At 41.8% G+C, this 18,016-nt stretch overlaps 1 protein-coding gene across 1 annotated transcript in view; it reads left to right on the top strand.

Moving 5' to 3' along the window:
• Positions 1-7,564: 7,564 nt before the first annotated feature.
• The window catches only part of LOC143177154 (synaptotagmin-10), a 35,441-nt gene continuing 24,989 nt past the window's right edge, over positions 7,565-18,016 (top strand). Inside the window, exon 1 of the mRNA XM_076374964.1 lies at positions 7,565-7,736. Within this exon, the coding sequence (XP_076231079.1) occupies positions 7,646-7,736 (91 nt within the window). The 5' untranslated portion in view covers positions 7,565-7,645. The remainder of the gene's footprint in view (positions 7,737-18,016) is intronic.

The following is an 18,016-nucleotide window of genomic DNA, read 5'->3' as shown; positions in this document are numbered from 1 at the left end:
AGACATTTAACGATTGCCTTTGCTCCACGTAATCATTGTTCAAATATTAATAAAATAGGTACCAATAATTATTAACTCGAGCGCTTTACACTCAATTAAATCGTAAACCACTTGAAAACATCGTAATCGTAAACACGATTCTATGCCTCATCGTGACGCGACACTCTCGCGTAGGAATCTTCGGCTCAAAGTTAGCTTAACTGCTCGTCGCAAGTTCTGCGGATTACGAAGTCCCTTAATCCGCGGTCTCAGACAAACTTTAGTCATCGTACCGTCTACGTGTCATAGTTATTTAATCGATATAGCTTCCATTACGTTTGCATCGATAATCTGCTCGCGCGTCGTTGCTCCTTCGATCCATATCCTGTTGTTAATCGCAGAGCTGAAGCGAGAACGAGATGGTGTATTTTAATTACGCCTACGAAATCGTTTTTCCTCGTTCCCTCGAGATCCTTTTTACATTTCTTGTTTCTTAGGAGGTCGTCTGAAAACATTAAGTGGCAAAAAGGTGAGTATAGAAGTTTTAACGAACGACACCATCTGCTTTTTACTGAATGTACGATCCAGATGGTTCGGCAACGATTAATCTTATTCGAAGAGATTATTTTCTAGACGAGTTACGTCACGCGAAACGTGGATCTGGTTCACGATTATGCATTTCATTTTATTAGAAGTGGGAAGCTTCCAAGGTAACTTCGGCGGAGAAGGCTCGTACAATAGCCTCATACTCGGTCACATTTAATTGCGAAGCCTGAATCGTGGTATAAAGTAGGTTCTGTCGTTCTAAAAAAAATATAGGACGCAACGTTCTATGGAGAATTGTCCCGGCTAACGTCCAGGAAAGACGTACTTCCTGTTCGTTTCTACGTTTAATTGCGGAACTTGAAATGAAATGCCGTGTTAGTTATTTACGATATTCACACGCATGGGAATCTTTCGTGTATGAATACTTGAGATTGTACCGCTGGAATTCCTATTTTTACGAGGATAATTCGATGAAATATGAAAAGACGGGGAATAGTAAAAAGAAACGGATTTGCAGAATCCTTCAAACAAAGATAGATACAACTGTGGTTTCTCACTTTTCTTGCGGTCGTGAATAGTAAGATGGAGATGAGAATGGAAGATACCTGTTTCAGGAAAAAGATTTTCTCAATGAGGATTTACTGCTACCAGTATTCAGAGTTAATTCAAATTGGAGTAAGACAACACGTTTATTTATGTGCATACCTCTACTATATTGGATTTATTCAAAAGAGGATGTTCGTAATAATGAAATGTAATACTTTTAAAGGTATTCCTACATTTTACAAAACAAAATTACAAAGTGTAGTTTAACGTAAAGTTATAGTACAGAAAGAAAAAGAAAACGTTCACTGCACAGAAAGAGCGAATCCTATTATTTAAAATAAAATTCCTCACTGATTGTTAACTCTATGCTCCGTCAACCCTTGTTTGATGTAAACTGAAGCGAATATATGTGCTCACACGATGTACATTTTCAATTACAAAGGAGCAAATACGATCGGAAAACAGCTTAAAGAATTCCATGATATACTAGTTCCCCACCACTACAGCCGACGCGAGGCTTTAATTAAACCACGCAGCTCGCTAATGGTTTTAATGTTTAACGTGCTGCATCGAACGCGTTCACGTGTCCCTCGATCAAAGCATCTTCGAGTGCATATGCAGTGAATTAAATCGATACTGACCACTCACCCAAAAACTACATTTACAATGCATGGGGAGCAATTAGCTGCCATTTCCGCGGCGGCCGCTCTGATTTATGACACACTATCGCCATTCGAATTGCAAAACGTAGCCTGGGTTTCTGTCGCAATGAAATCTCATTTGTTCCGCTCAGCGGTCGAAGATCTATGCGGGGAAATCAAATATGAAATGTTCCAAGGATAAAACGAAAAACTGATCTCGAACGTGTCATACGTCCTACAAATATTTCTCTAAGATTCATGCAACAAGGGGCTGCGAAAACTTTGATATGATACGTGAGATTGAGATATTTGATAAAAACATTGGAGCCTTGAAATGCTGATACGATACGTAAGGCTGGATATTTGGCAAAAATATTTGCTCCAAGGAAAACAATCGGCTGATTGGATTGCTGAACAGGAAGTTGAATCTATATCCTCACGATTCGAGTGTTGAAATAAATCTTACTTCCCTGAGCCGGATAGGATTATTAGTGTTTCTTACATCTGTAAATATTGTTCCATTAATAAATTGTGTGGGAAGATGAGTAGTTAATTTTTCAACACAAATGTTTGATATCGAAAATTGAACCTACCAGGAAGCTAATCATCTCAAATATCAGCTGTTAAATATTTTACAAGTTAGCAGACAGCTTATGTAATCCCCAGGTCTGAAGAATGCACAACGAAAATTGTCATTTGGTAGATAGACACCATCGTCGAAGGCTGTGCCAGTTATGCACGTTCGTTAGTGACGGATGAACAATTTTATTTAAATTCCATTTATTAACAGTGGCAGATCGAAGGCTTCATCACATCGGCACGCCTTCGCGTTGTCAATAGTACGTCACGTACAGCGTCGCGTGCACCAAGCGGAACGCCAGCTTTTAGACTCTCGGTCCAGCCATTCAACCAGTCAACAACGAAGGAGCTTGGAAATATGTAACAGCAGCACAGCGTCAAACGCCTAGAAATCCTTTTAGTCGTGGTAAATAGCCTTGGACGTGATCATCATTCCAGTCGTTGATCACTTAAGTCCTACCCTCCTCTATTGTTTGGACTGCGCGTCACGGAATTACTTCGAGGAATCGATACACCTAGGGGTGGCTCTAAAATTTCATCTGACTCTGCAGCGAGCGTTTCATGTGTGCAGGGCTGGTATGACGAGTATCGATTGGAGGCCCCCCGACCATTAAACAATTTCTCTTCCTCCACGTGACTGGATGCATAGCTAATAACTATTAGGGGAACACTGTCCTTCGATTGATTCTATTAAAAACTTTCGTCTGTTTCCACGACACGCGGTAGAACAGTGAAATACGTCGCTTGATAGGTCTCATTATTAAACGCGCCCCATTATCGAGAGTTTACGGTGACATTTAGAGCTGCTCCTCCGCGACCGTCCTATTAAATAATATGAAGTTGTATTTGGCCAGCCCTTTGGCGGACGGAATGGGGGCGCGTGGCTCTCGTAACAAATAGCTGTTAAGTGAACTGAGGATAGTTTCGCTGAGATAATATTTCATTGATAAGAAAAGGTATAAATCTTCTCGGTACAATTTATGGTCACTTGCCAAAGCCAACTTGTAATATTCGAGTTCGTAATATTTTAGTGAACGCAGAAGCATCTTTCGAGATACTGTATTGTATTTTCATCGAGATTTTATTATGAACGAGTTTGGTCTTTAATATTCTTTAAAGTTTTATATTTCTTGTGATGTTACAAATATCGATTTCTGTAGTGGATTGTACATTTAATAGAGTAGTAGGTATTTATTATAGACAGGTTTTGAGATTTCAATTATTAAATTTTTGTAATCAGCATCATATTTCTCTGTACGTAAAGAGAAGGTGTAATTAAATAGATATCCTCGTGTATAGCCTAAACAGTACAATACGCTTAATGTACCTACAGTAGAGCCACAAAGCCCAACATTAGTTACGCCTGGGAGGTGCAATTAAACGAAGGCTATTCGAAGACCTCGAAACTGGAAGCCGATTGGGACCACCAAATGTCATAAAAGCATTATCTCACTTACTGTAACGCAGTAAAGAACATCGATAACAAAAACGACTCTGTTGTTGCGGGCTTGTTGATAGCAATGCCTATAGATGGTGTAACCTTCCTCTCCTACCATGTCGTCAGAGGTCAACACCCCAGCAGCTCTTACCTGGACCGCTTGGTCGCTAAAATAAAACGAAGCTCCAAGCGAGATAACTGCGTTTCCAGCTAAACCTTATCAACTACAATGTCATTTTCCAGTTTCCTAGAATAATAACTTCGAGAACAAAGTTTCAGTTTTAAACTTCCAAGTTCAGGGGTACAATTTTCTTGTCGTTTCGCAACATCGATCCCTTCAACGAAGTATCTTAAACTAAAACAGGCAAAAAATAGAATCTCTATCCCAAGGTTCTCCATAGCTATCAATTCCAAGAAGCATATCCAACGGATACATCCAGTTCTCGGCTCCTAGTATTTCTATTTCCTCGTGCGCAACAGCCCCTGCACTTTGACCCTGACACCCTGACTCCCCGCAAGAAATGCTCATTCATATCTCCCCCCTTTGAAGAGGCAACGATTTCGAGCGTTTCCTAGCAAGCTTCAGCCCCGTCACCTTGACTTCCGCGGCCAGACACCGCTATTCCAGGTTGCCTCGGTGTGGAGGACACGTGGCTGCAGGCAGGCTACGTTTAAACGCATACACCTACATGCAACACAGCCACGCTGACGGTGTACATATATTGAACGTTGTCCCAGGCAACCCAGGGAAAAAGTCGTGCATACAACGCTACCGCGTCGGCATACAATGAACTCAAATCGATCGTTGCTACACCAGTTGCGCCGATGCACGCGTATCCCACATATATACGCATGCACAAATCCGGGCAGAAGCGCCAGCGAGATCACTCGATCGATGTTAACTGCTGGCTCGAGAAAGCAGCGAGGCTGCGATGGGGACAGAAGGGGGCTTGCAGGGAGGGTGGCGCGGCGGTGTCGAAAATCGGGGAGAATTCTCCCACCGTGGCGCGAGAGTGAGTAAAGGCGAACGCAGGCCCAGGGTGGAACGCGACGACCTTGGGTGAACCCCGATCGAAGCGGTCCTTGAAATCCTTGCATCCTTATCGGGCAGCCGGGCCACGTGTCCACTCATCGCCGCCGACGTCGTCGTCGTCGCCGAGGGAGCTGAGCGTAACAACGGACGTCGCAGAAAGGGCCGCCTCTCTCTTTTTCGCTTCGCGTGCAACAAGTCCCGCGGCCGAGCTGACTGCAGGAGGGAGCGTGGTGCGCGACCTCGCGCCACGTGACGTCCACAGTAGAGGAAAGAAATTCAATGAGATAGGAGATAATGACAACGGAGCACCCGGGATCAAGGAGGGTTGCTGGGAAATATCGGTAGGAAAGAAGGGGAGACGATGAAAGCGCAAATCTCGCGAGAAATGCTGCGATTAATAAATCCGTCTCGACATCCTTGGAGAGCTATTTCTGTGCTCGGAGTGTCGCGGCGCGTTGTGGCTGGATGCTGGAAATTGCGTGTTGTGACGTCGTTTTGCCGTGAATTATTGTAGAGCTGCCTCGGGATAGGGGATTTCCTACCTTCGTGTGTAACTTCATTTGTAGACGACAATACTGGCTTGAGGACGACAAAACTTGAGGTATTTAATTGGAATGGAGATACGTAGAAGTGTGTATGTAAGTAAGGTAAAGCGCTTTGGTGTTCACAGGCGATACGTTGGTAGGTGTTTCATATTGAATCCGAAGTTCAGATGTGAGGAGGGTGCTCGATGCATGCTGAGACGTAATTGATTGAGTAGTTACTGCTTTCTCGAGATGAGGACTCTGAGATTGATATCCTGAGGTATGGGTGTTCTGTTCTGTCTTGGGGGCTTGGAAGAGGTAAATTGATTGATTTGGACTGATTTTTGACTTCTGACATACACGGAAGTTATCTGTCCAAGAGGATGTTACAACATAGAGGAACACTTTCTTGAACTGGAAGGAATATTAATTAACTCTCTACTGAATATCAAAATACTAAAAGCTAAATTAATATATCAATTTTTCAATTTTTCATAATATCCTCAGTACCATAACATTATCTACAATGTTTAAACATCGTCTCGCAACTATGTATCTATCAAGCAATTAAGCAACTCCATTCATCTGTTTAGTCAAGCCCCTATTGCAACCTATAATGCAAAGTACGAAGTTGCTCGCCATTTCTCGTTTGTTTTCTTCATGGTGGTGAAATTACTAGCCTCTGCGCTCCTACCAAGCACCGGCGTGATTAGGGAGAGCATAGCTTTTTCATTAAATTTTATCATTGCCGCTAACTAGCGTACAGGGAACGTTACATAAAGCTCGTTTGATCATGTAACTTTTGTCGATCGTTTGGAACGCACAGAAGAAGCGCAGCTTGTCAAGGCCACAGGTCAGAGGAATGAACGAAAATAGGAGGGTACAATGCAATATTTCGGCCACGCGTAGTTCATGTACCTACATTAACTGCGTCGGCAGACTTCCAAGGACGCGCACGTGTTGAAATCGAATTCAAACTCCGTCGCCCTGACTATTCCTGGAAATGAAAGCTATAGGATGGATAAAAACGAACAGAATATCTTGCACGAGAAAACGAAACTGCGTTTCAAAAAACAGACGTAACAGAAGTAGAACGCGTTGCTGGGAATCATCATTATACCACTACTTGGAAATTTCGATATTCCAAAGGAAGGATTACTACATCTCATTACAGCGAATTGAAACCATTTGACAACTGCTGTTCACGATATCCTTATGGGCGAACCTTCAAAAGGAAGCATGCGATTTGAACATTTGCTTCCACAATCTGTATTTCTTTCGTGATCCTTTGCAAGAAAAGGTAGCACTCCTGAGGGAATTTGTCTTGATGCTCCTCACAGCGGTAGGAAATGGAAAACCCATTTCGCTTAAATAATGCATAAGGTAACCTTCGTGTTATAAATAAAAGAACCAGGAAATGTTTGTCTTCCCCTAAAAAAAAATTCTCTTTTGTTACATCCTCACAAGTACCTTAAAATAACCCCACAACATTCCTTCGCAATATTACTACATTCCATAGCAAAGAATATTAACCTCTCCATAAACCCGAAGAAGTCTAAATATAACTGAACGCAATGTATCTCTTTCACCAGTGGGTGTGCCCAACACTCGCACGGCAGTGTACACATGTACTATCGAATGCAAAAAAACGAGGAAACATTGTGCTAGTGCAGTCGCACCGTCAGTGGGGAGGAGGAGGCGAGAGAAACGGACGGGAGGATCGAAAGGGAAAAACGGGAAGCAAAAAGGATGCATTATCGGGCACGGGTAGCTAGCCGAGACCTTCACCGAGACCCAGTTGGTCGACATTGCCCCTGTGCGTTGTAGTCCGCCGCGCCCCGCCGCGCCCCGCCGCAGCCCGCCGCAGCCCGCCCTGCCGTGCGCCGCTCCAGCACCGGCAAAACGCGAGAGTAGCGGCTGAGGCAACCCCCTATCGTGGCGATCGGACACTCTGAGGCAGCTGGTCCACCACCACCGCCGCTACCACTCGCAGCACCGTCACTACCCCGCCGATCCTAGCCGCTGTGTTCACCCTGGCCTAGGGATTGCCTTGCTTCCCCGTACCTGGTGACGTGTTGCTGCTGGCCAAGGGTCGCGGCGGCGGGGCAGGAAGGACCAGGGGGGCTAGGACGTACGCGAGGGTCAAGGAGGGAAGGCTCAAGGGAGTTGCGGCGGACGCAGGCGCGAACGCAGACGCAATAAGTCGACGAAACGGCGCCGAGCATTCCGGCAACGGCAGACAACGCGGCACGATCAAGTCGAGGTAACCGTCGCGGAACAACTACACTTCGTCCTACTCGCTTCCAGCGTGTACAACTCCGCCGAGACGACCGCCGAGTCGAAGGAAACTGCTCCAGCCATGGGAGTCGTCAAGACCGCGTCCGAGAGCTTCCTCGAGGAAACCGTGGTACCCAGCGAGGAAGCCAATTACTCTGTGCAAGGCCACGCCGGTAAGTTTTCGTTTCCTATCTTTTCGACGGCCACCCGTCACTGCATATTTACGATATTCGTGAAGAGAAGGTAGAGAGAAGGTGATCGCGTGCGTGGATGAAACGTGTTCACGGTCTGATTGGATCGCCGGTGGTTTCAAACCGAGCGGGTTTCGGGCTTAATCGCGGCGAGAATTTAAAGGCGATGTGGCGAGCCGCCCACACGAGCCACAGCTAACAGGTGTTTGAAGATACAGATATACTGGCTGCTGCGCTTCCGTCTATATACGTTGCTCGCGGCGTATCAGACGGTGGCCGACTTTGCTTGTGGAATAATTCAGGATTTCCCTCTCGATCTTCGCGCGGTGATTGCTCTGCACATTGGGGGTGGAATTAAGACGATTTAGAAGCTACTTGCGGGTTTTCCTGGTATTAAGCCAGATTTCGGGATTCATTTGTCGGAGGGATTGAAAGGGATTTGAGGAAGGACATTCATCTTGGAGGCTAAACGGGTGACTTTATTTTTAACCGCGATCGCTGATCGATACCCTTGATTTAAAATTAATTGAACGAGCCACGCGAAGGGTGGCTAGGGAATGTTTACTTTCTGGACTCGTTACGCGTTATATATGTTGCCCCTTACCCTGAACTTTCAGTCATGTTGCTGTGTGTAATTATTTGCCCATACTATTGTTTCCTGGATTTCTAAATGGAATGGTGGTTTCCAGGAATATCCTGTTTACAGTTCATGTTACAAGAGAAGTTACGCGAGAATGTTTTTACCCTCAGGATTAAAAAAATTTACTGCATATAATATGCTTGTAAAAATAAATTTGGATAATATTTCATGCCTTCAGAATGAGGATCAGAAATAGCATCCACAATAAAGAGCAGTATTATCTTAAATAAAAAATATATATACATTGTGGTTTACCGTTATTAAAAACAGATATATTGGTTTACATCTTACTGAAGATAAAGAGAAGAATGCATTGTCTGAATTTCCTTTCTGTATATTAATTATATCAGTTTTGTACACTTAAATAGTGTAACTAAAAAGCAACAGTTAACGATACATCAAGTGAAATGGTCTCCTCGTTATACACTAGTTCCTTGTACTCGTGTCACGCAAATGCAACCAAAATTTGTTCCATAAGTTTCAAGTGTTTTGTACACCGGCCATTTACTTGTCAGGATACTTGACATTCTATTTTACCACCATCTCTGTTTCTTTACCAAGAGCTTAGGAAGCTGACTTAAAGGATGCTCCTTAAGTTTGACATTCCGCTATCCAGCAGATGACAAAGTACCGGATCCGAGGAAGTTGTTGCACGCGTGCCACAATTTATCATGTCGCATATCAAAACGGCGATGCTCCGAAAGTAAAAACACAGTGGGCGTCGCATTATTCTGAAAGTGGCACGCATCAATCCTATTTATATTTACGCGCAATCGATATTATCCGATGCAAAGTTTTTAAAGGAATACTTGCGCAGCGAAAGTATAAAAAAGAATGGTGGCAGACATCGTGTTATAAATAGACGTTGCATAGTACTCTCTCGTTATGAACTTGTTGCTTGAAATTAGTTCGACCAAATCAGTTTCTTTGACTCATCCCTTTATCAAAACGAAAATAAGCTCTCAGTACATAAGCTACTTGAGAAGCATGTTATTCTCTATAAGCTCGTCATCGGTGGAGTGTATATAATATGGAGAGACTATAAAAACCAAACATTACACATGCGTCCCTTCTGTTCACGAGAAAATGTTTACCAATTTTGAATATTGTATGGAGAAATCTTCGAAGATGACAACATCGTATACTTTATGCGAAGCTGGATCACATGGAGTCGATTTTTTCCAGTTGCTCTTTCAATGACATACCCTTCGATCAGTTTCAAGGGAAAATATGGAAAAGATAAACCACGATACACGAGTGCTCCTGGCGAAAGGAGTAAAGCTACGTCATATTAAAGACGCGGAACAATGTGGTACAATCGTCCTTGGCCTCGTAAGAGCGCCTGTGGCTCGATAGGGAGCTCATAGTCTTCTGGAAACGGCAAATTTAAAGCACGCGCATTATTAGAGGGAAATATTAACGTGAACCGCGGGACTGATAACCTGAAACAGATGTCATCCTTTGATCAGTTGAAATTCCTGAACCCCATTTTGCGACAGTTTCTTTTTCCTTCTTTTCTTTTTCAAATTAGCTGCAGGAGGCTTTGAGAAACTGATAATGAAATTTTGTTTTCTCATTAGGGATTCATGTATGCTCTGTTGTTCTTTTAACACAAAAATTCTCGGTTCATGTGAATTGATATTATTTTAATGTGTATTTGAAATTCAATCGAATCGACAATTAATTCGCTGTTTTAACCAAGCTGTGAGAAATCTTCAGTTGTTTATAAATAATGCAATTACATTGAATATGGAATATTATTTTGTTCTATTTTTCGGCAGTAACTGTCTTTACGTCCCACGCGATACACAAAGTTTTTCAGAATTATAAATACATTGGACTAGAGTCAGGATTTTTGGATGCGCATGCGAAAACATTCAAATAAAAAGTTGAAAATTTAAAACAACTGTGACTTCCTGATGTGTAAGTCGTAACGATTATTTGAAATCAGTGCGTTAGTAGAAATTAGTAAGAAACGGTAAAAAACTTTGTCTGACCCTGCTTCACCCTCAAAAACACAAGCTCTGTGAGGACCCCGTCGTACACCACCTGCCTAGAAAGGCAATACGCCACTCCCATGTGTATGGAATTTCACTAAAACTCTAAGGATTAAATTACACATCGCTTAATACAGAGAATGTTCTGTTATCCAGATATTAAGAAAGAAATCTTTCTCTTTTACAGCTTTTACTCTGTTCCTTCATTATATTGACTATCTCTATATTGCCTATTTTCAACTAACCTATTATGCAACATTTCGTAATTGTCGGCGCATTAAATCGGTTGTCCAGTACCAGCCGAATCAATGCTAGTAAACTGGCCCTTTGATGTACGTTTACGATAGAGTTATTTTCGAACCAAAGTAGCTTTCGCAGCTTTCGACGAGCAAGCACGAGTACGGTCAAGGACTGCAACATTCGCTCAGAGAAGCGAGTGCGCACATTCGGTATACTTGGACATGGAAATCCTCTCGAAAGCTACGCATTTCTGGGAACGCCTCAGAGGAGCCTAACTAGCGAAATCAATTAATTCCATCCTTGACATTGCGGCCTAATGGACACGAGACTTTCAAATATTCCTGCACTTCATGCGATGCATATTTAACGGCGAACGCCTGAAAGCTTCTGGACCCTGCTTTGAACGCTGAATGCGACTACATTATTGAACGAGGTATCTATTAGATTATTTGCCAAAATCAACGATAGAATAGAAAAGAGGCTTGATAAAAATGGGTCTTATGGATTCAATGGTCTGTTTTCAGGGACCTTTGGTTTATGAGGAAATTTAATTTAAGGGGCGACGTACATAGTTTGTAGAAGAGTTTTTGACAAACGCATCCTTTCATAGTTGATTACTTTTATTTATCCTGGAAAGAGTTCGATGCACTAAAACCCTCATCCTTTGAAGAATATGTACGTTCATAAGGAATGCACTTGATAGATTAAACAGAACATGAGGTTGTAATAGATTTTCAATCTATGATTCTCTGAAAGGATTCACATTTCCTGTTTACCTCTTCGCCGTACCATTTGATATTTTACTTTCCATCATTTAATTACTCAACGATCGTTCAAGGACTTTTACGATACTTAAGCGTATCACGTAGAATGAATTTAATTGACAAAGAAAGCAAAAAGGAAGTAGGCAAAAGGAACTGCAATTATATTTCAAAGACCCTTACTCATTGCACTCATGGAAGTGGTAAGGTCATGGGAAGATAAATTTTTACGTATCATATTTTCTCTTGGCCTCTGCTTCCTATCTGTAGTCAAGCGGAAAACACAACTCGTTCTGATTACGTGACTCATACTACACGAACTGCTGCCCACTATCGTCTCTAAGGACTCTTTTTGAAACATTTTTCTGGAAAACTTTTTTTGTTTACCAATAGTTTGTAAAGTACTTTCTTTGAAACAGCAGACTCCTACGCAAAAAAAAATCAAGCTATTGCAACAAATTAACAAAGTATTCTGTCAATTTTTCCAAGTTTCTAGTTTTTACACTTTTGCTAACGCTCTGCTTGCGTCCATTCAACATGCACTCGGTGCCTCTGTAAATAATAAAACGTTGCACTGCACATATTCGTAAAATGTACTTCAAAAACAAACGTTTCCATAGTTTAAAAAAACGTATTTTCAAAAAACGAATTTACGTGGGTAGAATTCTTTCTATTGTTCTACTGAGTGAAAATGAAATTATTCAGTGAAACGAAAATTGGGAAAGAGCGATGATTGGAAAAGCATTACTCGCACTCTTCAATTATATTTTATTGGTCCATTTCAAAATATGTGAAACACCGAAGGGCTTCAACGATCTACTTTTATTAAAATATGAACAACTGTATGAACAAAATTATTTTATCAAACTACGTCAAAAATGTTACCTCACAAGATATTTCCAACTATGGTTACGATGCACAGTATTAAAATTTCTCTTGACAGTGCATAAAGACAGTCGAGCGACGTGCAGAACATAAAATGCGCGGATCATCAGATTACAGAAATTCTTAGGTGGTTGGTTAGCCAAACATTACCGCTGTTACGACACGTGAGGATTAATTAATTGCCATTCCGCTGGTCAAACTTAGAGATCTCCCAAGGATTCATGGTTGTCTGGGGAGCAGCTTATCAAACGTCCTCGGTTTTTTCGGATCCAAAATCTCCCTCTCCCTCTCCCTCACCCACGCCGAACGTGTCTATCTCATCATAGGCAAAGGACGGTGTGACACACACCGCGGGTTTTTTGCTGGTGCAAACATCCATCTCGCTACTGGTTGACGTCGTCCTGTCGGCGTCGGGCTGCACGCTATCCCGTTTCAGAAACTCCATTATTCTATCGCTGAGCTCATGAGGTGGAAGAATCTCATCCTGGAACTGCTCGATCATCTCCAGAACTGAATTCATCTTTTCTGTGTAATCCGGATGGAACATCTTACCCTCTGGATTTTCTTTGAACAGGTACTCAGCCTGAAACAACGAGATCTTTGGATAAATAGTGGCGAAGAAAAGAGCGATGGAATAATTCCATTCCTACTTTCACGGTTATCTTCGCGAATTCGAAGACAAGATGCTTGACAAGGGGATGTCTATTTAATTTGAAGCAATAAATGGAGTGAACTTGACCTCGATTGAGATAGAGAAGGGAGTTTAAGTGTTCTGCGTTCTCCACGCGTGGAGCTTCCCACAGTAGTTCATTCTTGTCTATTCATTATGTTCCATTTCCTATTTCGTTTAGTCTCGTTAAACGACCACGCCCACCATTCCTGAACGGAGTACAACAGGTCTTTGAGACAAGCTTGACTTGTGAATATCGAACTTGCAACTATTGAGTTTCTACCCTAATTCGTTTACCTGTTAGTCCACAGTAACAGGTATCACTTTCATTACCAGTAAAATTGCCTGGAAACTTCTTATACGTGAAAGTGGATCCATACGTTATTTTCTAACACAAAGTATCGCACCATTTTCTAAATTTTTTCTAAAAAGTGTGTATTTGGAAAAGGTAGAGCGACTTTGTGAGGAGCTGGGCTAAAATAACTCGGTTGCTAGGAAGTGATGTTGGAGCTCCAGGAGTAGGTATCAAAATTATTCATTTTATTAAACGTGACTTCCATCATTCTAACGTTTTAGCAAAAAATATACAGCATGTTACAGAGCACAATGCATATGAATATGGAGCAAATTTATACTGTGAGCCTGTGATATGATCCTTTTCATTGCACTGTATAATACGGTCAATATTTAAAGCTGCTTGTTTCTCAAACGAAGTTTTACGTGAATGCAATTTATTCCACTGGTTTCTGATTATTTTTCGAACAAGTTCATCACACTGATTATTTTACGAATTGCGAATGGCATAATAGCCTCTAAATTAGGTACAATTGGCGGTGAGCTGAATTCTGAGGTGAGCTGTTCTATTCTCGGCGAGTTAAACGAGATATTATTGACATGGAAACGAAAACGATACAGCTACATGGAAGCATTCGATGCAGACATGCTCGTACGCGATTGGAATACGTGATCGACGGAAACTCACAACAGCGCATCCTCCGATATTCTTATCGAGAGCTTGATGCGTCGATTGCTGCTCGCGCGACAATCGTGCACGCGTTTGTTGGTCCATTTAAAAATGGGTCGTGTCTCGTTCTCCCAAGTTTCCGACCCAATTTTTCCTCTCGAACCGCTGCCGCGTTACATTGTTTTCGCTGTTCAATACGTAACTTTCGACGATCAACGCATTTCCACTGTTTCAGCGTTTGTGAATTCGAATTGAGGAAAAAAAGCCGCTCTCGAAATTTAAGGAAAGAGTTAAAAAAATGTATGGCGTGTACAGCGAAAGATATCAACAATTTACGAAACGATTGTATGTGCCAAAATAATTCTTGAAAGTCCAGTCTGTGTCTGATATGACTTATTCTACTGACGTCGCGTCGCTGCGTCTGAAGTAGCTGATGTATGTCGACAATAGAATAGGTCTCAAGTCAGGCATAGTTAACACACATTGCAGTATCCTTTAAAATTGAGGAAAGAGAATTATAATTAGATTAATTCAATTTTGATGATTGGTATTCAAAGTCCTATTTACAAACAATTAAAATATGCATCCTTTATTCGTATCTCACTGTTGTCAATCTGATGGCAACATAATCTTACTCTACGAGGTGTCAATATATTATGACATGCAGTGGCATAAAGTCGATGCATGGCTTTGAAAACAGAAAGCTTTTCTCTCTGGTTTTGTGTTCCTCTCTGCAATTAAATAGTTACATCCATGGAACCATTCAAACGTTCCATTTTAATCTGCAAATGGATGGATCTGTGAAGTTCCGAAATGTGTCACTTTTTCAGGGTTATTCGAATGTCATTTATATGCTTCCGAAAAGGACGTTACAGTTCCATTTAGTGTTGCGAAAGTAGAGGGGAGTTCTCGAAACTAGAAGGGAAGATCAGTTTACAGGAACCCCAGTTGTTTTGAATTGTGTTCGCGAGAAGTTACACATTCAGAATTTCTAGAAATAATATCTACTGCGTTGTAAACTCCCATCAAGCGAACCTATTGAATTCAGTCCTCTTTGTACTAGCATTCGAAAAAGACGTTGAAACTTCCATTTCCTAACATTAGATTTCAAACGAAGGGTGACACAGAAATATTGTGTTTTCTTCTACCTTTCATCACCTACCAACTGTATCCTGCAACATTTATCTTCAGACGTTTCATACATCGAGAATTACATCGCGCATGAGAAGTAGAATATGTATATGTATGTCCAATAAGGAAGCGGTGAGTGACAGCAAATACCATATAGGAACTGTTGGAAATAGCTATTGTATTTCTCAAATGTTTATTACTTTCCAAAGCTGACTTTTATCTGGGAACTCACGCCAAAGAAACACTCGTTTCCGTAAAAAATAAGGTAACAGTGCACCTGAAAGATATTTCTTTAAACTATCTGATTTCGTCACTATTGATTATCAAAACACACATTTACTTCTACGCGTCGTTTTTTAATAGAAATTAATCAAGGTTAACAGCTAATTAGAATATTCAGCATCCAAGAAGTTTCCTTGTTACTTGCAAAGGCACAATACTTCGGTATTGTTAACGTAACACTTGAACCGGTCCCAGTGGAGCAACAATTCTACCCGTGTAACAGAGGAGACTAATTAAGTTAACGTAATACCGTCGTACAGCAGCGCCTTCCCGATTTCAGTGCGCGCCAGTAGAATAATTGTGATTCCTTACGTAACATTTAAGCATAGGACAGAAAACGCATTTGTCTCCCATTTCCTCAACAAGTGATGATACAATCTCAAACAGATATAATGCTTGCTCCTTGTAAAACTGATATGTACGCTTTTAATTAGCCCTGGTATCTTCGCGCTTGCCTCTCGCATTTAAAATTGGCACTGTCTATCCTTCTTGTTAATTTACAGTAAACAATGCAAGTTTGTTTATCAAACCTCTCAAATAAACGATACAGACCAAGTTTACTTAACCTGTCCTGTCTACTTAACCGCACAGGGTGTATCCCACTGTTATCGTTTCACGATAGTGCTCCCGAAATTCCTTTTACGTGTGTTTATCCTGATATAATGCTATGCGCAGCGAAAGGGGAAACTTTACGCGTCGTACTGTTCGTTGAATCGCTCTCTACCAGGGCTGCGCAAACATATCCACAGGAATTTTCGTGACATTAGAGCTGGAACTGCGGTGGAGATATCAAGAATTTACTGTTTCAGTGTAATTGTAATACCGTTTGTGTATCTGAAATCCTTTAGAAATAATGATACTGATAATAAATACAATAGGTAGTATTTCAGAGGAACGATGATCATATAGTTAGTTCGTTGGCCAAATTAAAGTGTGAAGTTGTTAAGCTGACACCTACAGTATTAATTAACTTGTCTGCTGGATTAGAGGATCTAGCTGATACTTAACACTTATCTACCATTTGCGTCATGTAACAAACGTTGAATTACAATAGTTTCAAATTTTCAAAATTATTCCCGCTGGAGTAATAATTTCAACGATGCTTTATATCGAACTTTATTGGTAAATATACCATAAACTTTTCGAATGACCCAATTTCTGTATTTCAATATCATCATTATTCCTCGGAACAAAACTAGCGTATAACGCTGAACTTAAGTAAGCCACGTTAAGCGAAACGTGCACTTCCACTTAAAAAACTAAAGTTCAGGCAATGCATCATCAATATTCCTTACTCCTTAAAATCCCCGCAAATTGGGTCTGCAGCTCGCCTTATTTACGAAGACTATTATCTTGCGTTTTATTCGCGCGACTTAGTCGGTATACTTTGAAGAACAGCAGCTTTCCAGAGCGAAGAGATTATGGACCGAGCGGCGGGAGCTTTTACGCGAACTACAGTTACTCTTATTGTTGCAAGAAAGCTCCAAAGAAGTTCCATTGCGCTTCGCTTTCCCTGCTTTTCGTTCATTTAACCGCTGAACGATTTACGTAAGCAAACCAGAGGGTACCAAAATACTTTTCACACGACACACACGCCGCTGGCTAAATTATGACAAATGACCAGCGTAATATCGTCTCTACGAGTTGATTGCTCGCGGCAACAGCATCTGTTCAGCGAATGATGGCGATAGGAACCGGCGTGCTATTAACGCGAAAGCACTTGTCGTTATTACATTCACGAGTACGCTTGTAGCGCGGAACTTTCACCGTTACGAGCTCGACAAGCAACGATATCGTAAAATTCCGTGTGCTGAGGCGTGCGTTGAACCGCCGTTACATCGCCGACTATCCGATGCTTTTACATTGAGTGATGTAACGGAAACGCGAAGGAGAACGATCGATCGACAGAGCGTGATATGGTATCGGCGAATATCGAGTTGACGAGCTTTATTGGAAACAGATTCAAAAGTTTCACGGGCATGACCTGCTGCGTGTGAATGAGGAACGACGCGTGATAGAGGAAGGAAAAGCGCAGCGAAATCAACCACACACGCTTGGAAACGAAATCCTCGATCCCACTCATATTTATAGCGTCGTGAAGAGACGCTCTCGACAGAAAAATACTGAAAACGTTTTCTAGGAAACGTCGAGAATCGAGTGAGAATTGCGAGTAGAGCGGACTTCTGTTCGTATCATCGATGCAAGCTCGATCGACGTACGAAACGGCAGTGAAGAAGATTGAAAAGCTCCAACAGTGCGTGCTTTTAGGAGTCCTTCATACTGCTCACTTTTAATAAGGGCTGTTTTGCGATTTCGCGGAAGAATCACTTGGAGTTCGTGAAATCGCCAATTGAAGAACGTGGAATAAGGTTTATGCGATTTTTCTTTAATTATTTCTTGAAACTCGGGCTGAGAAGTAGTTATGGGGTGTGGCTCAGCTCTTGCCAAGGCCTTGAAAGGGTCGATGGAAGTTCAAGGCTAGATAAACGTCGGATGGGGATGAATAGGCGGCGAATCGAGAGCAGCCTTCAATGTTCATACTCGTAAAATGTGAAACGTACACACGGAACATAACGTCTCGAAGGAGCGAGCATTCTGAAAATTTGTTACAGCGAATCGCTTACCCTTTAAACAGCTAGTGCTTCATTGAAGGTCGCCACAAAGAGGACTGAGAATAATGGGGCAACAAAAG

Source organism: Calliopsis andreniformis, chromosome 3 (assembly GCF_051401765.1).
Source record: "Calliopsis andreniformis isolate RMS-2024a chromosome 3, iyCalAndr_principal, whole genome shotgun sequence".
In the NCBI taxonomy this organism is placed as follows: Eukaryota; Metazoa; Arthropoda; class Insecta; order Hymenoptera; family Andrenidae; genus Calliopsis; species Calliopsis andreniformis.
This window is presented reverse-complemented; position numbering and strand designations above follow the sequence as displayed.